The sequence below is a fragment of the Suncus etruscus genome, chromosome X (assembly GCF_024139225.1).
Source record: "Suncus etruscus isolate mSunEtr1 chromosome X, mSunEtr1.pri.cur, whole genome shotgun sequence".
Classification (NCBI taxonomy): domain Eukaryota; kingdom Metazoa; phylum Chordata; class Mammalia; order Eulipotyphla; family Soricidae; genus Suncus; species Suncus etruscus.
In genome coordinates this window covers 72,018,449-72,044,849 of record NC_064868.1, presented here as the reverse complement: position 1 = coordinate 72,044,849, position 26,401 = coordinate 72,018,449, and the positions used below count along the sequence as shown (strand labels likewise).

At 36.0% G+C, this 26,401-nt stretch overlaps 1 protein-coding gene across 1 annotated transcript in view; it reads right to left on the bottom strand.

Moving 5' to 3' along the window:
* Positions 1-2,497: 2,497 nt before the first annotated feature.
* The window catches only part of FAM199X (family with sequence similarity 199, X-linked), a 30,502-nt gene continuing 6,598 nt past the window's right edge, over positions 2,498-26,401 (bottom strand). Inside the window, exons 2-6 of the mRNA XM_049766615.1 lie at positions 19,539-19,758; positions 7,369-7,518; positions 6,936-7,097; positions 4,481-4,747; positions 2,498-3,011 (exon numbers count right to left, since the gene is read on the bottom strand). Coding sequence (XP_049622572.1) covers positions 2,841-3,011; positions 4,481-4,747; positions 6,936-7,097; positions 7,369-7,518; positions 19,539-19,758 — 970 coding nt within the window. The 3' untranslated portion in view covers positions 2,498-2,840. The remainder of the gene's footprint in view (positions 3,012-4,480; positions 4,748-6,935; positions 7,098-7,368; positions 7,519-19,538; positions 19,759-26,401) is intronic.

Genomic DNA, 26,401 nt, shown 5'->3' with positions numbered 1-26,401 from the left:
TGATTGATTTAAAATGAACTCAGATATACACCAAACTGAATTATTAATTTTAAGAAGTAATCTAAAATTTTTTTATCCATAGGAGGCATTAAAACAGGAAAAAAGAGTATCTAGCACATTAAATGCAAGAGTCTTATCTCTGTGCTATTTGGTGGTTCTAATCTTTCTTTGATCATTAGTGAATCAAAGTTGTCTTCAGTTTTTTTTTCTTTAATAAGAGTAATAATTTTCAATCGACTTCAAAGTAATTTTACATAGGATCACTATTTCATAGTACTGTAAAAATTTCATACAGAATTACACAAATTCTCATGGAACATTTTCCTCTAAACATACCAATATTTAGGGGCTGGAGTGATTGTACAGTGGTAGAACATTTGCCTTGCATGAGCACTCAGGCTTGATCCCAGCATCCAATCAATATGGTCTCCCAGTACTGCCAGGAGTAATTCCTGAATGCAGAGCCAGTAATCCCTAAACACTACTGGGTGTGGCCCAAACAGCAAAAATAAACAAAAACATTTCCAATCTTTCTAAACCTTAAAGACTGGCTTTGTGGTTACTTTGGTAAGTTCATTTAATGGTGACAGCTTAAATCTAAGGTATGAATGAGGTACTGGAAGATGCATATATAAGAAGTATAATTAACAGTACTGTAAATCTTGGTATCTCAAAAATGATTTCATAAGTTAAATAAAATAATAAAATTACATAACTGTTAGGAGGAATTAACCTTATTATATCATGTCCATGTTTAGAATTTTATTTTACTGGTTACTGCTTTAAGCATCCAAAAGCTGCCTATTTTCGGGGCTGGAGCAGTGTTGCAAGCAGTAGGGCATTTGCTATGCACGAGCTAATCTAGGACAGATTGTGGTTCGATCCCCTGGCATCCCATATGGTCCCCCAAGCCAGGAGTCATTTCTGAGTGCAGAGCCAGGCATAACCCCTGAGCATTACCGGGTGTGCCCCCCCGCAAAAGAGCAAAAGTTGCCTATTTTCGTTTAGGAGATAAAGAACTACCAATTTTTGAAATTTTGTTTTTTGCTAAGAACATGCAAAGAATTCAGTTGTCTCTGCTCTTCTTTCCATTTATTATTCTGCAAAATTACTTTTTCTTAGAAGGAAAATACAAAATCGACCCTTTCCCCAATTCTGAAAGAATTCTAAGACCAAAGTATGAATTTAGTAGTCTTCAAAATGTTACCACCTTACCACATAAATCACTTCATTGATCTATAGATAAATCTTCAATTGATCTACTTTAATTGGTTCAATTATTTAACCTTCAAAGAACTAAAATGAAATTTTTAACTTTAAAGCACATGATTACATGCAAATGTTAATATGACTTACAACAACTGAAAATTAAGATTTTGCTAATCTTTTTAATGACTTAATTCACATGATAAAAGATATTAAAGTGAAAAGAAATATGAAAATTATAATTCTAGCTCAACAAACACTGACTATACCTTCTACATAACCATGACTACCATTCCAAGATTGTAAGGCTGTCTATAATAAGAAAATTATGAATTTCAGAAAGCATTTCAATTTTAGTGGTATGTTCTTTAATCCATGTAAATGTTTAAACACAGATAAGAATAAAAGGAATCACTCTAATTATATATTATCTAATGTTGATAACAAACTCTTCGTTAGGGTAGTGGACATAGTGAAGAGATTGGTGTTGGAACAATGTATGCCTGAAACTCAATAATAAATATCTTTATAACTTGGTAATCCCATGGTGATTCAATAAAAATATCATTTAAACTATTACTTCTAAACTAAAATCAGAATTCCTAGAAATAGCCAAGAAACAAAGATGATTTCCTTGATCTTTCTGTTGTCTGTAATACAGAGAATTTTAGCAGAACTATAAGGGTTTTCTATTAGTTAATTTTGAACAAAATCTGTTCACATGTTCACAGAAATTTTTATCCCAAGATATTTAAAAATTAGATCTGTGCTGGGAAAAAAAAGACTTACCAAAAAAAAAGATTTCTGCTTCTAATATAGTTTTATAACCTTAAATTTTAGAAAACTTTGGAAAAACAGAATTGGTTACTTTGCCTAATTGCTTCCACTATTTGAATAGCAATCAAAGTGGTATCAAGTTTAATAGTTGACCTACGCATAATTATTTCTTCAGTAGTGGTCACTTACATAAAGTATTCTGAATTTACATAAAGTGAAAAAATGAACAGTAACGACATTAGGGCCTCTTTTCGTACCTGTTAATAATGAATGAAAACAGGTAGAACTAAACCCAATGAAGGCACTACAGAAAATAGCAAACCACACCTCACATTCAACAACTCAAAAAATAATTCCACTAATAGTTGATAATCATGCTATGGCCCGCTAGTAAACCAAGAAATTGCAACATCAGGAAAGAAACTGAATTATAATCTCTATATAAATTGTCAGCAGTACCTTATCTTCTAAACTTTCAGTGTATATACTAATCTCTGAAAAAACCCATTTAACCACCCTAAAATTCAAACAGTCCAACATTTATCTAAATGTTCTTAAAACTACAATGTGCTGTGCTGTAGAATAACCGGTTGCTAGTTAAAAGACAATGCTGGGCCTCCTTCCTGGTTATATCTGATTTACTAGAAGGGTGGAACCCAATAATATTCATTTTTAACAACTTTTCACACGAGCTGAAGCTGTTGGCCCAGGAACACCGAATTGAAAACCACTGGCCTAAATTATTCATGGTACATTAGCACAACCCTAACCAAAAAGTTTGGTCAAGATGCATGTAAAATATTAAGGACGGAACACTTAAAAGCTTAGAAAAAAAAGCAAATATAAAGCCACCCTGATTACATTAAAACATCTACATCTGCTTCATGGTCTTCCTCAGTGACTTTCAGGGAAAGCACTTCTTCATTCAGGAAGAGCCCACTAAGCCTCTCCTTCCGAGCCTGCCTTTGTTCTTTCAGCTGCCGCTTGCGCAAGGCCTTCTGCTGCAATTTCCGCTGCTTGGATCGCTTCTGTCAAAAGAAAAATTTCTAAATCAGCAAGGTTCGATTCTGACCTACTTACTGTAAAGCTTGAATCAAACACTGTGTTTTTATGACTTAAACTATGCTTTTCGAATTTTAAAGAGATGGTCCAACTCCTCTACAGTAAGTAAGCTGCACTGGCTCAGACTTGAAAATGATTTTTAAGATTTTACTTTAATAGTTTCTCACTAGTGAATCTTCTGATAAGGCGTAGCTAATACTGGATCACTTTGACTACTTATAGAAAAATCAATCATTCTAGACCAGGGGTCTCAAACTCAATATACCTGTGGGCCACAGGAGGCAAAGTCGGGGTGATCCTTGAGTGCAAAGTCAGTAGTAAGCCTTGAATATTGGGGGGTGTGACCCAAACAACTAAAACAAAACAAAACAAAAAAAGATTCCTCTAGGGCAGGGCCACAAAATGTGGTACGGAGGGCCGTTTGCAGCCCACGGGCCACAAGTTTGAGACCCCTGTAATCTAGACTTTTTAAAAATCAATTTTAGGTACACTGGTAACAGTGTACAATGAATATATAATAAACAATTCTGAACACAAACATAGAGAATATTGTCAAAACCTCTAATGCTTAAGATGATATTAATCCCAAAGCACTAGAAATTTTACAACAGAAGGGAATTACTTTTTATTTTTCATTTTAGGCAAATACCATCTTTAAGCCCACAAGAAACCAGTGAATAAACTGATGTAACATAGGCACATACTTAGCATCCCTTAATCCCTTGCAATCAACAAGACTGGTTATGTTAATGCTACTTTAATAAGTGTATATTCTAGTCATCACTGAATTACAGAGTGACATTTATCATCCTTAAGTTAGCTCAAGAGATTGTTTCACTCCAAGGAACTGAACTTCCCCCAAGGTAGCAAAACCATTCCATATATGCTTACACCTCCTATTCTTGTACCCAATAGCAATCAATACTATATTTTTAATTTGTCAAGACTGGATAGACATTAGAGAAGAAATTATTACATTTTAAAAGAGCTCAAAAGAAATAACCAAGAGGAAAGTATTTAATAAAATAGTTAACACACATACAAGACACACACAACATTCCTGGGAGCTCATAGACAGCAACATTAGTAACATACTCTCTTTTCAGTAGTGAGTTGCAGTCAATAATTCAATCTTGAAATTTACTCACTATTTTCTTAATTCATTTTACTTACATAAATCTTTATTTAAAACAGAAACAAAAATCATCTAAGAATGAATATGATCTGACTGTAGATCCTACAAATGAGTCAGCCCAGAGGGTTTTGTTCAACAGAAATCATCCTGTTTGTTCAATGAAAACCAAAACCCCTGGCATAAATTTATGACATAACTTATCCATAATAATAGGATAAGTTTAACTTTTTAGAAAATGTCCATGATAGAGTACTAATGTTAATATTGAAAGGCAAGTTTTGAATTGATTAGTGATTTTACTTTTGAATCCCGAATCCGTTCTGCTGCACTTGCAGACAAGTTGCTGTCACTGTGTGCTCGACTCATGTTGGCACTGGAGTTTGAAGCAGAGTTTCCAACACTGGACCCACTGCTGCTTGCAGAACTGACCATACTGGCGCTGCTGCTGCTGGCACTGGCACTGACACCGCTCACTCCACTGGTGCTGGCACAACTAAAGTTGCTTCTCTTCCAGGCCTCTCTAGCAGGCCTTTGACGAGGGCTGTGCTCTTTGATATAGTTTCTGACCTTGGAACCCACAAACATATTATTTAGTGTTGTGCTTTAAATTCTTATGCTTGCAAGACTGGCAAAAAGAAGAAATCATATGAAAATTATCCCAATATGTTACAGATGAACAAGATGGAGATTGACATTAATGGTCGAATTGGTCATAGACCACTCCATGTTTAAAACTCATTTATGACTAACTTTTTAAATTATGCTGTTTTCATAAAATTAAGAATGGGAATAAATTATTAAAAATTAAATATAAGGATAAGAGTATCACCTAGATGTAGAAATAAGTATCAAAATGATAATGTTCAACTATTTAGAATATAAATTATGGAACTAGATCTTGAAAGCATATCAAGTATATTAAGTAAATAGTAGGTTACTGGCTTCTAGAATTTAATGTTATAAGAAACTGATACTGAAAAACAGAAGCTAACAATGAAAGAGAATAGATTAAATTGGGCATTTTTCTGACCTCTACTTGAGATGATTTAAGCAAGCTGCTGTTTGTATCTAAAATTAGGGTATATATAAAGACACAATAGAATACCATACAGCTCTAAGAACAAAATCATGTGACTTGCCATAACATGGACAGAACTAGAGAATATCTAGCTGGGTGAAGTCAAAGGGAATGGGAGATAAAGAATGATCGTTCTCATACGTGGGACTTAAAGACACAGAGCGAGGCTGCAACAAAGGTCCAAAGGAAACAATGGGAACTGATCCACACAATTGAATTGGAGAGATTGGGAAGGAAAGGATTGGGGTCCTTGAATGAGGCAGGGGTACACACCAGTGATGGCTTTGGTGTTGCAATTATGCCCATGAAAAACAGTTAACAAAACAATAAACCATAGAACCACAATTTAAATATAAATAAATAAAAGTAGGATGATTGCTAAATCTCATAAGGGCACATAGTATTTGTCTTCAAATTCAAGTCACATCATATATTGAAAACTGGACTGGAATATAGAAAAATTATCCTATGAAGGAAATACTACAATAGAAAATTTTCCATAAATGACAGAAAAAAAAGACCAGAATTTACGTATTTTATTCAGCTATGTACCATATAAAGTGAGCAATGAAAACTATATAGAAATACCAGAAAAGCAAATTTTAGGATAGCAGAGAAAAAATTATTACTTTTTATACTATTCAGAATTAGTTATTCTGTAAAAACTACTTCAATTTCTTAGTTCGGATCAAGTATAACTCTCAATCAAGTAATTTGATTCTGTTAGTCTTTTGTAAGATTATTTAGAATGAATTTATATCTTAGCACAATCAAGTTCTGTTTCCTAGCCTACAGTTACAAAGCAGATTCTTTGATCCCAAAAGGGAAAGTTGTAGAACAGACTTATGAAAAACCATGTATCAACACATTAAAATTCAAAAGTTCTATTTCAAGCAGATTCTACCCTTAATTATCTAAACATTAATCTAATTATACAAATCTACATTTTATAAAACAACATTTTCTTTATTTTTTTAGAGAGGGGGTATGGTAAGACAGAGAAAGAGAGTGAGAGAAAAAAAAGACAGAGAAGCAATTTGTCTGCCCTAGAGCAAGGCAGGGGGTGGGCATTAGGGGGCCAGAGGGAAATGGGAGACATCAGTGATAGTGACAGGAAGGGTGCACTGCTGAAGCCTTGTGTACACTGTATGACCTAAACAAACAATGAACAAATTTGTAAACACAGTGCTAAAATAAAACAATTAAAAATTTAAAAATAGATGGGAAATCCACTTAAAATGTTAGTTGAGAACGTAATATTGTACTAAGCAGATATTCATTTCTAATGGTCCACATCTGAATTTATGGAATATCATAATGGAATTTCTTCCATAAAAACGTACTTTAAAACATCACTTTTACATCATATAACGATTCTGCATTAATCCAGGTATAGCTAAGTTTTCTATGGAAGAATATCATTCATTTGGGGGTATTAGAGTTTCTGTAGCACACAAAAGAGAATTTGTTTTAGTGATGGCATTATTAACCAGTCTCAGAGAACCTTCTCCGGTCAGTTGTCGATGCCCTTGCACATTGATAACTGCAATATCTGCTGCTTCTAAGATTTCCAGGCCATCTTTCCACTTAGTCACCCTTTCTCTTTCATTAATTCTTGAGTAAAACAACATATTCAATAATAGTACATATATTCCATATATTCTTTTATTTACATACCTGCTTCAGCTTTTCATCTGTGAGACAGTTAAGTTCAATAATAAACTCACTGTCTGTAGGGGAGATTTGAGCAGAAGGATCAATTATTTTAATAATATCAAGTTGCTCCCGAAGACCCATTTCAGTACTGACTTTACGGCTCAAATACTCAATATATTCCACCTATGTGAAAAGAAAATACAATACAATAAACATATCAATGCCTTTTAGTGTGCTCCTTAAAATGTGCTTTAAATATCAAAAGTAATTAAAGATCAGGCAGGTAGCTCAGTAGCAGAGTGTGTGCCTCGCATGTGTGAGCCCTGAGTTCATTTGACCCCCAGCACCAAACTCAAATTTGCTAAGAAATTTACATTTACCCAGAAGCTTCATATAGGCAATAAAGTGGGCATCACATAATCTCCCATATATGAAAAAAAATCAGCATCACTACCTGTTCATCATTGGTCATTGCACTCCAAGGAAGTTCATCTAAATTCTGGTGCTTGTTTTTCTTTTTAGGAAACAAGCAAGGTGAACTTGGAATACTGGGTATAACATCATAAAGTGCATCACTTCCACTGGCAATGTCACTCCCTGGTAACTTAATGAAAATAAAAAGGTAGAGTGAAATCAAAATTTCATAAATATATTAATATCTTATAAAGTATTTCCTAAGACAGATACAGAATCAAAAAACAGACTCATGTTTTAAACAAAGAAGCTAAAGTTCAACACAATATTTATATATGTTTATTCATTGTCCCTTATCCAAAGAAGCTAGTTTCTAATCACTTGACGTGATAACAAAGACTTGTGAAAATATTGGGGAACAGTCAGCAATAAGGTTTAAAATTTATAATGCAAATAGAAGCTAGGGTTCACACAATATAATGAATGAAAAGTACTGGTTTATATTCAGAGGACATGAGGATCTGCCATTACCTGATCTTTGCCAATACCAACACAAATGAATCATGGCCCTTGTCTTCATGTCTGCATTTACAAACGTAAGACAATTAAAATAAGTTAAAATATATTGCTAATATAAAACAAATAGCTTTCTAGACTAGAGGCGTGATTTTTTTTTAGCGAAACCAGAAAATATGCTAGGGTAATGTGCAGTAAAAGAATAAACGCATAGTCTCTTATACTATCAAATACGTTTAAAGTGAGATGAATAGGGGTTGTGGAGATAGCTCAAATGGGAGGGCACATATAGGCTTAGCAAGTAAAAGGTCATAAATTTGATAGCTGTCACCATATGTTCCACTCATAGCACTACCAGCTATGTCCTAGTGACTCACAAACTCCAGTGGCATGGCTCTTAGGGCCACCCCATCTTACCACCCTACCCACAACAGCACTGGCCATCCCCAGCAGAGGTTTGCAGGGTATAATCTCTGAAAAATATTAATGAAATTAATGAATAGCAAAACAAGTTATATAACTTTCCCTATGTTAATGATGTCTCAATGACTGAGAGTGGCCCAAGGTTAGTTGCGGCACACATTTAGCCACAGTACTGGGTGGAAGTGTCATATAAGATATGTGGGGCTCATAAGGGGACACAGCACTTTAGTTGTAGTACTCACACGCATTTTAGTGATCACCAGGGTGCGTGTGCACAATGTGTCACACTCCTGGCAAAGTAACTCAGGCATCTCTTTTATGTTTCACTGAGCTGCCACCAGGTGGCACCCTTTAGTATCCCATATCATTGGTTGCTGAATGAATATGGTCAGAAATTGCCAGTGGAATCCATAATCTCAAGCAGCAAAACCTGTCATGCACAAGCAGTAGAGGCACCAGGAATACTGGTGCTATGTACTGTGGATCAAATTTTAGTTCAGATAGTATGCACCACAAATGATTCCACTATGGGTGAAACTCACCCTTGAAGGCAGGCACTTAGCCATTGAATCATCTCTTGGGCCCCCAAATAGATTTTAAATAGATGTGTTTAAGTCACTTTTCAATAAGAATAGTTTCTTCTAAGATTTACAAAGATAAATTTGCCCATTTTTATAAAGTACAAAATAAAATCATTTTGGGAGGTGGTACTCTATAAAGACTGTGTTTAGTGTATTAATTATAGACTTTATAATTATATCTGATTCCGACTGATTATTAGGCTTTTGAAGTTACCAACAGAAAGACTATTTTAGCCACAAAGATTACTATAATTACAAGTATGTTTGGTTTATTGTTATACCCATAGCACAAGGGATTCAGAAGAGTGGAAGACATGTTCCTTACACAAGAATGTTGTACTTATGAATGATAACAGAAAATTACAATTATACCACAAAGTACATGACAAATGCTAAGTTTGGGGTGACAAGTCATAAATGGAAATATATGACCAGGTCAGCTCTATTCCCAAAAGAGATATAAGTCAAGTCATGAAAAATATAGATACACTGACATTGCAGCTGAAAGCAGGCATTCTCAGGAGGAGAGGGTGGGCCAAGCCTTTGTCCTGCTAAAGCTATGCCAGATATATTTATTGTCCATGATTGTATCTTTATCTATGCCCTGCTTCACCACTCCTCTATGACTCTCTGCAGAGAAATCAATCTCACCAAACTCCAGGTATGCTGGTATTTGGGCTGATATCTCCAAGACATTTTTTGGAGTGAGTGCAGGCACGTTCCCCCAGCACACCTTCTCATACTTTTGGAGACCTAACAGCCAAAAACATGCCCACAAAAGCTGCAGTATTGGTGTGCTTTGAATTCCTAGATTTTATGGCCACATGAAAATTTCATTTTTATTTAATATTATCGTCTCCATAGGAACCCACCAATTTAGATGCCACTATGTAGCTTAAATCACTTAATGTTCAGAAACAAATGAAATAACTGAATGGTCAGCTAATAACAAGAGCTTACCAAACCACTCTAACACTGATTTAATGACTTCATTGGAAATACAGCAACTTTCACAAATATGCTTTCACTTCTCATACTTATTTTCTTTCTATTCTTTTAAAATAATTTTGCTCACTTATCTGGAAACAAATGGACTATGATCAACTATGTCCAACTATGTAACACATGCTCTTAAAATAAATTAAAAAAAGAGAGGCAATCATTATGGCATGTTTGTCACCAATGAATTCAATACAAAAATGATTTCTAAGTATCTATATAACCCTCTTTAAAATCACATTTGTAAAGACCTAACTATTCATCCTTAGTTCTGTTATCGTTTGGTATAAGTAGAGGTTAGCTGCTTAATGAACAAAGGCAAGCTAATTTTCAGCCTCATATGTAAAAGACAATTTTGGGGGGATATATATCTTTTAAAATTTCCAATCAGAATTGACCAGAGCAATAGTACAGTGGATAGGGTGTTTCCCTTGGAAATAATAAACCAGGTTTGATTCTCTATATCTCCTATGATCCCCCAAGCACCACCAGGAGTAATTCCTAAATGTGATGCCAGAAGTAACCCCTGAGCAAGTAACTCAAAATATTTGTTTCCTCAAAATTTAGGAACGATTTTCATAAAAATCTTCAGTGAATGTTTACTAGATACCAGACTATCTGTGCCTTTAACACTTGGTATTTGTCTATAGGAGGGTCAGGAATGTTGTAAAAAAAAGAAGGGCAATGCATGGCTCTTTTATACAGGGGAAGTGAAAGTATTCCTAAAAGATTTCAAACTCCAGTGTGACTATCCCTATAACCCAAATATGGTTAAGTTTGGTTATTTGAGCTGCAGAAACTTCTAAGTTTGAGCTAATGATATCCATCTCAAAGTGAAAGGTTATTTTTGCTTTGTTTTAGTTTGGGGGTCACAAGTGGTACTCAGAGATTACTCATGAATGGCTTTGGGCACCGAATGGGGTGCTAGGTTTAAACTCGGGTTCGCCACATGCAAGGAAAATGCCCTCCCGACTTACCTACTTTGAGAAGCTCCTCAAAGTGAAAAGTTTAAGTAAAGTAATATGCCTATAGGTAGGTTACATTCAATAAATTAATTTACTCTTCCCACTTACTGTCATGGTTTTGAACCCTTAATAGGTAGCATGAACTCTCAAAAAGTGTCATATGTTGCTACAGTGGCTGTGTAACATTGCATAAGGTAGTGTCTCATAATGACAGGTGGGATAAAAGAAAAAGTAATTTGGTAGGGAGTATAATAATTTAATAAAAAACATAAACAGAAAAAATAGTGGCATTCAGATCAATATAATTAAAATACAGAGGAAATTATAGGAATTTGAAAGCTCAATAAAAGCTCAATAAATGAACCAGAAAGCTGTTTTATAAAATGTAGAAATAGGTCAATTACATTTTCTTTTTTTCTTTTCTTCTTTCTTTTTTGTTTTTTGTTTTTGTTTGTTTTTTGGGCCACACCTGGTGACGCTCAGGGGTTATTCCTGGATATGTACTCAAAACTCACTCCTGGCATTGGGGACCTTATGGGACACTGGGGATCAAACCGAGGTCCATCCTGGGTCAGCCGCGTGCAGGGCAAGTGCCATACTGCCACACCCTATTTTCTTAAAAGTTTTTCATAAAATTAAAATTGAAGAAAGATGGATAAAAAACAGCATGGGGGCAAAAGAGAAAAAATAAAAAATGGAGTAAGGTAGGAAATTCTTGTAATGCAGGGCAACGTTAAGATAAAAATGAAAAGAAAATATAAACAAAAATTTTCCAATGAAAAAATATTTGGGGACAGAGATAATGCAGATGTTAATTCACAAGTGATGCATGTGTCTGGATCTGATTTAATCCAGAGCACCCTAATCTTCCCTAAGCATCACCACAATCATCTCTAGAGTCCTCTGAGCACCATGAGGATAGGCTGAATGATCTACCGCACCACAGGGCTCGAGTAGTACTATATCCTTGTTACTAGCACTGAACCATCAGCCTGATTGGTCAAGAATTGCTAGTAAGGGATTTGGGCACATGAGCACCATTTGGGAGGCACCTAAAAGTCTATTTAAAATGTCAAAGAGGAGGCCGAAGAGATAGCACAGCGGTAGGGCATTTGACTTGCACACAGCCGACCCAGGACCAATGGTGGTTCGATTCCCAGCATCACATATGGTCCCCTAAGCCTGCCAGGGCGATTTCTGAGCGCAGAGGCAGGAGTAATCCATGAGTTTAGCCAGGTTTGACCCCAAAATTTAAAAAAAAATGTCAAAGAGGTCTTAAAAGATCATTTACTAACAGACAGAATAATAGTTACAATGCTCAAGTGCTAAAAACTGGTGACATTTCACTGTCATATAGCCCATCCAACATGAAGCATGAAAAGACCTCAAATTTTATAGCAATAGTAGTTTATAATGAAAGAATACCATTTTGGGCATGGGACTATATAGTTAAAATGAGAGAAGCAAGTGTCCTTTTAAATGGCAAGTCTTTTTCACTAGACTACTACATGTCACAGGTGAAGTCTTTTTCTTCTATGGGAATGTTATTACTAGAAGTTAAATTGATGACCAAAGAATGAACATTTGATATTCCAGAAGGTCATCCAAATGAAAATATCAGTAGTAAATAGTTGGAGAAATTGAATTTCAGTAGCAGATGTTCAGCAAACTTAATTGTATTAGCCCCCGTGTATCTATTAATTATACCAGAAGTTTTCATTTAGGTAATTGATAATGTATTACAAGATAATAATGCTTAAAAGTTCTGACCCCATATTATTTTTTTTTGGTTTTTGGGCCACATCCCATGGTGCTCAGGGGTTACTCCTGGCTATCTGCTCAGAAATAGCTCATAGCAGGTACGGGGGACCATATGGGACACCAGGATTTGAACCAACCTCCTTAGGTCCTGGATCGGCTGCTTGCAAGGCAAATGCCGCTGTGCTATCTCTCCAGCCCCATTACCCCATATTTTAATGGAAAATAATATTTGGTGGGGCTTATAATCAGTAACTGTCATAAATAAGGGATCAAACCAAACCACTGCCATGTTTTCTGTACTATATAGCAAAATTTTGAGTAGGCTCAGTTCTGTAATAACTGATATGTAATTTCAGATTGCAACCCTAAAGTTTCAAATATGACAACTAAATTACTCACTCCTTAAATTTTGTTTAAATTTTCTAGTCTTTCTTGATCAACAATAAAATAACTTCTCAAATTATGTGACTAGCCAAATATATTTATTAATGATTAAAGAAATATGAAGAAAATTATCAGCAAAGCAAAATGATTTGAACCTACTTCAAATGCTAGATGCATCTTTACTTTCTCTTTTTTGAGGGGCCCACACCAGCAGAGCTCAGGGCTAGCCCCTCAAACTATTTTCAGAGATCACTCCTAGAAGGCTTGGGGGCCATTTGGTAAACCTGAGATCAAACCCAGGCCAGCCGTGTTCGAAGCAAATGCCCTATCCACTGTATATCTTTGGCCTCAGGCTGCTACTTTTCTAAAGTTCAAATTTTGCTTTACTAATAAATAATTTTTATTCCAGAAAATATATGGTAATTCATATTTACTGCTTAAATATATAAACTGCTTAAAAATATACATGTAGCTGACCATTTTTCCAAACACCATTGTAGAAGAGGCTTTCCTTGCTCTACTTCATATTGTTTTGCTCCTTGATTTAAGATTAACAGTTCAGATACTTGATGATCTGTAACAGGATATTTAACTCTCTTCCTCTGATCTAAAAGTCCATCTTTATTCCAGAAACATTTTGTTTTAATTACTACTACATTGTTTGAAGTTGGGGAAAGTAAGGCCTCCCATCTTTTTCCTAAGGACTGCTTTAGCCATTCAATGGGGGAAAGGTTAATTGTTCCAGATGAGTTTAAGGAGTGTTTGATCTATTTCTTTGAAAAATCGCATGGGCATCGTTATAGGGGCTGCACTGAATCTGTGCAGTGCTTTGAGGTGCATGACAATATTAATGATGTAAGGGTTGTGTTTCCATTTCCTAATGTCCTCTTATTTCTCGAAATAGTGGTTTGCAGTTTTCTTTATATAGGTCTTTCACCTCTTTAGTTAAGCTGATTCCAAGATACTTGATTTTTCTAAGACACAACAGTGAACATGTTTCATTTTTTTTATGAAATCAGACCTCATTCTAACACCATGTAAAAATGTCACATCAAAATGAATTAAAAAATAAAAGATCTGAATCCATGAGGTACACAGAAGAAAATATAGGCAGAATTCTCCATGACAATGATGCTAAAGGCATTTTCAATAATGAAACATCACTAATCAAGCAAGTGAAAGCAAAGATAAACAAATGGGACCACCTAAATATAAAAAGCTTTTGTACCTCAAAGGAAATGATGACCAGGAAATTAAGACTGCCACAGAAGAGGAGAGATTATTTACCTAACACCTCTATGACAGGAGGTTAATATCCAAGATATACAAGGCACTCTTAGAACTTAATAAGGAAAAAAAAATCAACCAACGACATCAAAATGAAGGGAGAAGAGGGAAACAGAAATGTCCTCAAAGAAAAAATAAATTATCAAAAGGTACATAAAAAACTGCTCGATGCCATTAATCATCAGAGAGATAAAAATAAAAACAATAATGGGACATCATTTCACACCACAGAAGAGTAAAACCATCAAGAAGAGTAAAATCAACCAGCACTAGTGTAGATTCAAGGAGAAAGGGACTCTCATTCACTGCTCTTGAGTATGTCAACTGGTCCAGCCATTTTGAAAAACAGTACGGACAGCACTCAAACAATAAAAATTGAACTTCCATAAAACTCAGCAATACTGTTCCTGAGAATATACCCCAGGGGTTCAAAAACACAATGTATAAAAACATCTGTACCCCTATGCACTATTCACAATAGCCAGAACCTGGAAACAACCCAAGAGCCTAAGAAAAGATGAGTGGATAAACAATGATATATCTATACAATGGAATAGTATTCGATGAGGAAAAATAAAGCCATAGAATTTACTTGTACATGGAGAACATTATGCTGAGTGAAATGAGTTAGGGGAAGGACAGACATAGAATGATCAAACTCGGGGCCGGTGAGATGGCACTAGAGGTAAGGTGTCTGCCTTGCGAGTGCTAACCAAGGAAGGACCATGGTTCAATCCCCCGGCGTCCCATATGGTCCCCCCAAGCCAGGGGCAATTTCTGAGCGCTTAGCCAGGAGTAACCCCTGAGCATCAAATGGATGTGATCCGAAAAACAAAACAAAACAAAACAAAAAGAATGATCAAACTCATGTAATATGTAATATGGTAATAATATTCAAAGGCAATAGAAACAAGGGCCAGTAAGATGAGTCCATGTTAGGAAACTCATGTAATATGTAATATGGTAATAATATTCAAAGGCAACAGGCAATAGAAACAAGGGCCAGGAAGATGAGTCCATGTTAGGAAACTTGCCACAAAGGATTGGGGGAGGAGGAATAGCAATTAGGACATAGAAGGGATCAACACTAAAACTGGGTGCTGAAAAGAGTTAAAATGACATATATGATACCCTTTCAGTAACATTACTGCAAATCACAGTGCCTAAAAGATAAATTGAGGGTAGGGAGAAACTAACTGCCACAGAGGCAGGCTAGGGGAAACAGAAGAAAAACAGGGGATACTGATGTTAGGAAGTGTACACTGGTGAAGAGATGCATATTGGAACACTGTATAATTGAAAGTCAACCATCAACAACTTTGTGACTGTATATCTCATGGTGATTCAATAAAAATTAAAAAGAAAGACATAAGTTTTTAATCAAAGAATAGAAAATTTTAAATTATAGTAAAAATTTTAGTATATTAATCTTAATACATATTTGTATACATTATCTTGTATACATCATTATAAGTAAGCATTTAAGGACATTTTAAATGTTTCAACACATTTAAATAACAAATATCTTGGATTTCATGGTTACAACTTGGGACCTTATTATTAGGCTTTATTTTTATTTCAATGATACAGTAAGTCATGTATATTAATACAGAGTAGTCAGGGATTGGAAAGGTAATAGAGTAGTCAGGGACTGGAAAAGTAATATAGTAGATGAAGTGCTTGCTGTGCATGCCGCCAACCCAGGTTCAATATCTGTGCACAACATATGGTCCCCCTGTGCACCATTCCTGAGTACAGAGCCAGAAGTAGCCCTTGAGTATTGCAAGGTAAAAACTCCAGATGAAAATAATTTTAAAGTTACTGAGTGGTTAGATGTGGCCTCATCCCCCCATTCTTCCAGGTAACTTGATCTTACCTGCAAGACCCTGCCCATTCCTGGGAGGAGTCTTGGAAAGGTTATTCTGGGAGGAGTCTTGGAAAGGTTAGATAAGGCTTTGACCAGAGAGGATGAGGGGCTTTTGGTCTTTTGGTCTTTGGCCAGGATGGAGAGGAATTGGCATTTACCTGGATGGAGAGCTATGGCTAAGGGAGAAACGAGAATGCAGGGCTGAATGAGTAAATGGTTAGCAGCCACATCTGTTGGCTAGGGCTGAATAAAGATGTTATCTCTCTGGAAGCCTGCCTGTGTGTGAGTTCAATACCCGTCGCTTTCCTGGACCCAGACCCACCGGTTAATGGGGGATGGAGCCACGTGGCCGGGGCCTAAGAACAAAGGCCTCCATCCACCATCCAAGTCCATCCTAAGAGCTGCTGTGTTTCCTCATGAAATGAAGTTATTAGCAATTAAAAATTTCAAATGCTTATACCTTGCAAATTATGAGTGACAAGAACTCTAAATAACATCAAACAAAAAATTTCTTGTCATTTTTAAAACTCCATATAATTATATAATTACACTGAAGATTCTCCCACCCACACCCAACTTCCTCTAGCATATAAACAGCCCAGCACCATGACTAATGTAGAAGAAAGACCAAGTTGCTGATTCATTCCAGTTTCATAGTTCCTGAGGCATGCAGATACATAATGCAGCTGTGTAACACCTCCAAATTTCACAGTACTGACAGCCTATTGGGAACACAGCTAATAGGATGGGAAAGTTCCGTTGAAGTTCACAGAATGCCCAATTAGCATCTCAGTAAATCATCTGAAAATGGCTTTAGTAACACCAGTATGAGGTATATTTTGTAACAAGCATTATAAGGGGGCAGGCTTGGGAGGTGGGTGGGAACCTGGAAATACTGGTGGAAGAAAGGTCACATTGATGGTAGGATTGGTATTGGAACACTGAATAACTAAAACAACTGTATTATGAATATCTTTGTAAATCATAGTGTTTAAAAAAAGTTTCAAACATTAAAAAAATCCATATAGGGGCCGGAGAGATAGCATGGAGGTAAGGCGTTTGCCTTTCATGCAGGTCATCGGTTCGAATCCCGGCGTCCCATATGGTCCCCCGTGCCTGCCAGGAGCAATTTCTGAGCATGAAGCCAGGAGTAACCCCTGAGCACTGCCGGGTGTGACCCACAAACCACAAAAAAAAATCCATATAATGTGATTTTAAATACAAATATTCACTTAAAATATCAAATAAAAAGGTGCCGAGACGCGGGTACTCATTACTCTTTTATTAATAAAAGGAAAATTAAGCATACAGCTATGTAAATAATTTCAAAAGCTCTGGCATACAAAGTACCAGGTATATTATATAGTTATTAAAATCATTATGAATTTCATGAATAAAGTTTTTATGTTAAATCATACAATCATATAATATATTCTGAAAAATAGCATTTACTAATTCATTCTATTAAGGCCAAAGCCATACAAAGATAGTATAAGAAACCCATAGAATACTATCCCTTATAAATACTAATAAAAATCCTCAGCAAAATACCAGCTAACCAAATTCATCAGATTATCTTTTAAAATACTATGATCAGGGCTCGGAGAGATAGCACAGTGGTGTTTGCCTTGCAAGCCGCCGATCTAGGACCTAAGGTGGTTGGTTCGAATCCCGGTGTCCCATATGGTCCACCGTCCCTGCCAGGAGCTATTTCTGAGCAGACAGCCAGGAGTAACCCCTGAGCACTGCCGGGTGTGGCCCAAAAACAAACAAAAAAATACTATGATCAATTGAAATTTAATTTCGGACTGCAATGTTTCCTCAATATACATAAAACAACTGCTATAATACATTTTTTTTAATTATGAGTCACATCCAGTACTGCTTGTGGCTTAATTCTGACTCTGCTCTGGGATTCCATCCTAGCAGTGCTTGGAAGAACATCAGGTCTCAGAGACAGAACCAGAGTTGGCCATCTGCAAGGCAAACATCTTCCCCAATATAATATCTTTCAGGTTTCCTCTAATGTACATATTAATAGAATAGAGGAAAGACACTGTATCACTATCCTAATGTAAGGAAAGTACCTGAAAATTGTAGTACCCTCCTGGATAAAAATAATACATAATAGAATACATGGGAATTTATAAAATACGATAAAGGGCAGTTATGGTACAACAGATAACATTCTCAACTGGGAAGGACTGAAAATACGTGCCCAAGACTATAAGAGAATGTCTGATTTTGTCATTTATATTCAACAATTTTAGCCAGAGTAATTAATCAAAAAGAGAGCATAAAGGAGAACTTTACAAGAAAAAAAATCTAATCCTATCGAAAAATGGGGATAAGAAATGAACAGATACTTTGTCAAAGAAGAAATACAAATAGCCAAAAGGCACATGAAAAAATGCTCCACGTCACTAATAATCAGGGAGATGCAAATCAAAACAACTATGAGGTACCATCTCACGCCACAGAGATTGGCACACATCAGAAAGAATGAGAACAAGCAGTGCTGGCGGGGATGTAGAGAGAAAGGAACTTTTATCCACTGCTGGTGGGAATGCCGTCTAGTCCAATCTTTATGGAAATCGATATGGAGATTCCTCCAAAAACTGGAAATTGAGCTCCCATACAATCCAGTTATACTAGGGATATACCCCAGGAACATAAAAATACAATACAAAAATCCCTTCCTCACACCTATATTCATTGCAGTGCTGTTTACAATAGCCAGACTCTGGAAACATCCAAGATGCTCTTCAACAGATGAATGGCTAAAAAAAAACTGTCGTACATATACAAAATGGAATATTACGCAGCCATTAGGGGAGATAAAGTCATGAAATTTTCCTATACATGGATGTACATGTATTCTTATGCTGAATGAAATAAATCAGAGGGAGAGAGATAGAAACAGAATAGTCTCACTCATCTATGGGTTTTAAGAAATAATAATAATAATAATTCTCAGAGAGAAAAGAGATGAGGGCTGGAAGATCCAGCTCACGATATGAAGCTCACCACAAAGAGTGGTGAGTGCAGGTTAGAAAAATAACTACACTGACAACTATCATAACAATGTAAATGAATGAGGGAAGTAGAAAGCCTGTGGGAGGGGGTAGGGAGGAGGGAGATAGGGTGCACTGGTGATGGGAATGTTGCACCGGTGGAGGACTAAATCTCTATTTTGTCACATTTATAAATCACAATTTGAAATAAAATATCATTTTAAATGTATACATTATTATCCATAGCAGCTTTATTCGAAATTTCCCAAATATCTCACTTAATTCTTAGTGGTGTTAGATAATTTCTAGGACAGGATAAACACTGGAGATGTAGTCTGAAGTAGATGAAAATATCAAAACAGCAATTTTCCCTCTACTTAGATAATTATAGCAATTTAAATTAAAAAACTTACCTGCCATTCAAATTCACTATCTGACCAATCCCAGTATGTGCTAATAGAAGAAGAGACATCACTACAGACACTCCCCTCGGGAAATAAATCAAACGAAGTGAAATCCTGATCATCTAACAGGGAATAGCAATCGTCTTGGTCTCCAACAGAAACTGATGAAAACAGCTCCTCACTGCATTCTGAACTGGCAACACTTGTTCCACAGGATGTTAAGTTCCACCTTAAAACACAACACCAAATAAATTACAGAAAGAAGTTCAGAATCTACACAACTTAAAAAACAGTAAGATGCATTATTACATTTATAAGAAATATGAGTATAATTTTAAGTATATGTGACTGTCCTTAAAGGAGCCTGCATCATCCCTCTATCTACTTTTGTCTCAGAAAAATTTTAATACTATTTTAAAGAGAAATTCATCTGATTATGAATAAAAGTAAAACTTTCACCCCACAACAAAATATGTATATGTAATTACAAGTAAGATCTGAAAAATGAGTCCAAATTCTTGCTTTGTGCCTTACCTGTCTGATCCAAACAGATGTTCTGAAAGCTTTCTCATTTAAAACATATCATGAAGACTTCATGAGAATGCACATAGAGTAGATAGCAGACATAAAAATACTCAATACATGAGAGTTTTTGTAAAGCAGAGAAAAGCAGTAACAGAATACATGGATAGAGACATAAAGTACAGTAGGTAGAGCACCTACACCATCAACCCAGGTTGATGCTCACTCCCTATATGGTTCCTGAACTTTCTGAGAGTAATTTCTGAACACAGAGCCAGGTATAAGCCCTAAGAACTGCTGGGTATGGCACCAAAAAGAAAATAACTTTTCCATAATGCTGTTAATTATACCAGATCATTGAAAAAAAGTTAGAAAAATATTGAGGAAGATATAAATGACTATCAATTCCATTACCTAGCTATAAATAATTCACAATATCTTGGTACATATTTACACATATATATTTTTTACAGAATCAACATGCTGTACATATATTTTAGGTTCCTATCTCTTAATATAAACTTTCCCAAATATATTAAAAACATTTTAGTGCCTAATAAAAAGCATTTTAATGCCTAAAGCTATGTGAAAGATGATTGATCAAATGTATTTAAGCTTATTCTTCAATAAGATATGTAGGTTGTTTTCAAGTATTTTGGTATTACAAATAATACTGAAAAGCATATTTTTATATTTGTCTATATATAGTCTCTCAGATAGATTATTTGAAATAATGAGTTAGAAAATATAAACACTTCCAAGGGACAAATTTTACTGAGTCTTTCTAAATGGCTTCACCAACTTACACTCTTCAACGCCACTTGCAGAAGTGCTCTCTTCACCAAAACATTAATAGCATTGGAACTTTCACTTTAGGAAAAAACTACCTGAGGGGGCTGAAGCAATACTATAGAAGGCAGAGCACCCTCAAATTCCTTGAGCATGCCAAGAGTAATCTCTGAGACCAGAGCCTGGAAGAAGTCCTGCATATTGACAAGTATGACCCCAAAATCCAAAATATATTAATTTAAAAATTACCTGAAAGATGTATTCTTACAGCAACTTTTATGTCTTTCATTATTAGTAAGATCAAGATAAAAAATACTCCACTAGTGAAGTTCTGGTGGACACCAGGCAATATAATGTCTCAGCATCAACTACCAGGCTGGTTCTGGCAGATGGCAAGTGGTCCAAAGTGACACCTAACACTGGGTGGAGCTCCTATACAAATTTAAAATATTTTGCTTCAACATAGATTAATGTTTCTTTATTGATTTTGTAAGAGTTTCTCGGGAGCTGGAGTGATAGCATTGTGGGTAGGGTGTTTGTCTTGTTACTGCCAAATTGAGTTTGATCTCCAGCATCCCATATGATCCCCCAAGCATGTCAGGAGTAATTTCTGAGTGAAGAGCCAGGACTAACCCTTGAGTGCTGGCAGATATGGCCCAAAATTCAAAAATCAGAAGGGTTTCTGATGCATTAAAATATAAACATTTTGGGGGCCGGGCGGTGGCGCTAAAGGTAAGGTGCCTGCCTTGCCTGCGCTAGCCTTGGACGGACCGTGGTTCGATCCCCCGGTGTCCCATATGGTCCCCCAAGCCAGGAGCAACTTCTGAGCACATAGCCAGGAGTAACCCCTGAGCGTTACCGGGTGTGGCCCAAAAACTAAAAACCAAAAAAAAAATATAAACATTTCTACTTGTATTATTGATTATATGATCTTTGATCTTGAAACTACAAAATTCCGTTTTCTTCTGTAAATTTCCACTAGCCTTATATTAATAATTTTTGTTGCTTTGGCAGTAATCTAGGGAATTAATCATTAAAGTAATTACTTAGTAGAACCTTATTAAGGTTCTGAAATAATGAATTCCTGAATAAAAGCTTATTTACTTATCCTATTATTAGGTCCTTATCCTTCATTAATGCCAACTTTTTACTTGAAATATGAACTTGATTTTAACTTCCTTCTTTACCTATTATTGGCTTATTTCTTTTTTTTTTTTTTTTTTTTTTTGGTTTTTGGGCCACACCCAGCGGTGCTCAGGGGTTACTCCTGGCTGTCTGCTCAGAAATAGCTCCTGGCAGGCACGGGGGACCATATGGGACACCGGGATTCGAACCAACCACCTTTGGTCCTGGATCAGCTGCTTGCAAGGCAAACGCCGCTGTGCTATCTCTCTGGGCCCGGCTTATTTCTTATAATTCATTAAATCCAATTTGGGGGAGCAGAAAGAAGAGTACAGTGGTCAGGGAAATTACCTTGCTTGCAACTGACCCATGTTAATCTCTGAAATCCGATATTATCCCCTGAGCCCTTCCAAGAGTGATTCCTGAGTGCAGAGGAAGGATGACCCAAAATAATCTGCAAGGTGTGACACTCCAAAAAACCCAAATACGTAAGTCCAGTTTTTTTCCTTCAAACTATATACTTTATTCAACTCACCCCCTCTAATTACATAAATTCTAAAGTTCTTGATTTCAAAATAAAATGGGGCAACCTGATTTGGGGGGGCATACCTGTTAGTGTCAGGGCATATTGCTAGTGGTACTCAGGGGACCACATTGGGTGCCAGGGATTAAACCTAGGTTGGCCATGTGCAAATCAAGCACTATACAATCTGCACTATCACTGAGACCACAACCTGAAAATTTTATGTTTCCTAAGACATGAAATTATAGAGTATATTGGGAAAAAGTTCTGATAGTTGTGGTCTAGTAACATTATAAACCTAAAACATGACTATTAATATTATAAATCATGATATTGTGGTAACTGAAACAATTATAAACAGGTATACACATTGTTACATAGCTACTAATTTAACTATAAAAGTAGATGTCAAATAAACTTTTATAAACAGGTAAAGATAAAAATACACCTATAAATCCTAGGACATCCTACATATTCAATAGATTCATTTTTAACAAATCTAGAATTAACCAAATCGCCCAGTTAGTGCAAAAAGGCAATATAAAATCAGTGAGTGGCAATCACGAGTTCTATCCTAGAAAACCAAGTTTATATTACATTCTAAAAAAACTAGTTTTCTACTGTCTTAAATGTATGTAATTTTTTTGACTCACTAAATAAATATTTAATTAGTATCTCTTTTGTGCCAGGTCCTGTAACATAAAAGCTATTAGAAAACTGTCTTTAATGTGAGTTTCTTTTCAGCCTGCAAAAATTCTGCAGAAACGGGTCATCCTCCATAAACAAATATCCTTATTTAATATTTGATTAGGTCACTGGCAAGAGTCAGAAATTTGCTAGACTTTATTTCTTACCTTAGCACAAAATCAGTATGTTCCTCTATTTTCACGAGCCACAATTTTGTTTTCGGACGATTTTCAGTAACCTTTATTATGTTCATTTTTTAAAAATTCAATAGTGCAAGGATACTGTGACCATGGTTGAAAGAAATCATTTGTAAAGTAAGAAAATAGCATTTTAATATTAAAATGGTAAGTTTTCTATTTATTTTAATTGTATAAGCTTTTTATTTTTAAGATAAATATTACTAAGAGCCAAAGAGGAACCTACTACTTACTGGTGGAAGTGATCAATTGGAATACTACTGATAAAAATGTTAATTTGGCTTATCGTAATGAAAAGCAATTTATAGTGTATATAAAGACTTTTACGTTTTTATTTAAATAGGTGGGAAAGAAAGCTGCTAGGTATCAGGCCAACGTTTCATATATTTATAGGATATGCTCTTTCACGGAGCTACAACCCTAAGCCCCTTATCAAGAGCTTTAAAAGTGCTCATCCCTCTAGATTCAACAATCATCCTGCAGGAATCTATTCAAGTTCCCAAACAGAAAAAGATATATGTGCAAAACTATTATTTATAATATCTATAAAAGGGAAAATATGTACCTCATAACATGGGGAAACATTAAATGACATATATGAATGAGTGTTTTTGAAAAATTGTTAAACATCACATTTTCTTGATTCATGGCACCAAAAGAAAATACCATATAAGTACAAGTAACCTAAGGGCCAGAGTGGTGTTGCACTGGTAGGGTGTCTGCCTTGCATGCGTTAACCTAGGACGGACCACAGTTTGATCCCCCAGCGTTCCATATGGTCCCCCAAGCCAGGAGCGATTTCTGAGCGCATAGCCAGGAGTAACCCCTGAGCATCACCAGGTGTGGCCCCCCAAAAAATAAAAATTAAATTAAATAAGTATAAGTAACCTGGTCATAAATTAAGTATATAGCCTAATATTGATATTTTAAGTTGTAATATGTAGAAATGTAAAATGTAGAAAGAAAGTACATGTAATATCACTGGTGCCAGCTGTTAAATCTTTAGGGAAAGGAATCAGGAGAGGTCTTCATAGTTCTGCTTCAGAATGCAATTTTCAAAATGAGCTTTTATAATTAAAAAATTAAGAGTGACTCTTTTAGACTAACTTATCCATGTCACACATGTAATTAATGCCTACTATGTGCGTGTGCTCAGTAGATAATTAAAATTTCTAAAGTCCTTACATCTTATTCCATTGAGAAAACCGAACACTATGATCCTAGCTATAACCCTAAATTACTCAACAGGATTGCCCAAATATCTTAAAAGAAAAAATGTTAAAAATTAAAGTTACAAAGTGATAGGGAGAGAAAGAAGATAAAGAGATGAACCAGAACTGACAAGTGGACAGTGGTGAACAGTGAAGTGGGGTGAACTGACATGAGGACACTGGTGAAGGACACTTTGGTAGTGGCAGAGGTGCAGTAACTTTACTTTCAAAAAGCATAAATATTAATTACCATTACAACTATAAGGAAAAAAGAAATCTATTTTGAAAAGACTGGTAAATAAATGGGATTTAACACCAAAATTCTATATACTGGCCAAATATTTTGGGGGGGCCACACCTGGTGACACTCAGGGGTTACTCCTGGCTATGCACTCAAAAATCGCTCCTGGCTTGGGGGATCATATGGGACAATCCATCAGTCCATCGTGGGTCAGCTTGCATGCAAGGCAAACGCTCTGCCATTGTGCCATTGCTCTGGCCCCTATACTGGCCAAATTTTAAATTAAAATCTCAATACCAAGAAGACTTATCTTTAAGGCTTTTCAAAAAGAACACATAGTTTCCACACAGTGGTGGTGTTGATAAAAGGACTCAGCAGCCTAAGCCAGAGCCCGTATATCCATGCTGCTTGGCAGGGCACCTGCATGGGACCACAGTGCTGTGAATTGAATCCAGAACCTCACACACAAGTGCACAAAAGCAGGGATAACCAGATGTTCTTGATAATGTGCCGTTTTCTGACACACTGAGCACAGAAGGTGAATTCTTTTCACAAGAAGATAATATTGCATGAGTTGTTGTCAAGTAGGTTTAGGCAGAAGAGATACAACAAGCATGCTGTAAGAAGAGCGAGGCCATTTTCTGTGCGTACTCCACAGCACCTCATTTCTTCTAGTCAATGAGCCCCAGCACAATACATTGAAAAACACCACCACACTGCAAAGGTCAGTGGGAAAGCAGCACAGAACCCTACCATGCTTAGTCAATGAAGTTGGTAGTTCTGAAGACCCAAATAAGACCAGACACTTACGTAGCCTCTTTGATAAGGACTGAAGAGAGGAAATGCTGAATGTACAAAGAATTCAAAGGAACAATGGAATGAATTGAACCAACAGCCAATTAGGTTCAAGAGGATATGAGAGTAGAAATGGGAAAATTTCAAACAGAAATAACAGGACTGAAAGACTTGGTAGGCAAAATGAAAAACTCACTGAAAGGCCTCACCAGCAGAGTAAAAGCTGCTCAGGACAGAGTCGGTGGGCTGGAAGATGGGCTGCATAACACCTACAAACAACAGAAGAGGTTAGAAAAGACCCTAAAAATAAATTAACAAAAGATGGAAAAAATCCTAAAAATAAGTGAATAGATGAGAATAGAACTCTGGGATAAATGCAATAGAAACAACATTAGAAATATTGGAGTCCCAGAAACCAGAAACCCAGGAAGAAAACCCCAATGGAGATCAACAGTCAACAGTCAGCATCATTGTTAAGAAGTTCCCAGAGCTGAAGATTGCATGTACCCACATCCTGGATGTCCAAAACGTACTAGCTAAAGGAGATTAGAAGAAAAGCACTCCAAGGCACATCCTAAACAAAATGATGAAAACCACAAATAAACACAGAATACTGAAAGCAACAAGAACAATAAAGGAAATAACATATAAGGAAGCATCCTTCATAGTTACAGCATACTTATCACAAGCAACCCTCTAGACCCAAAGGCAGTGGAGGGAAATAGTAAATAAAATACTCAATGAAATGAATGTCTCACCAAGAATACTTGATAATAGAAAAGAAA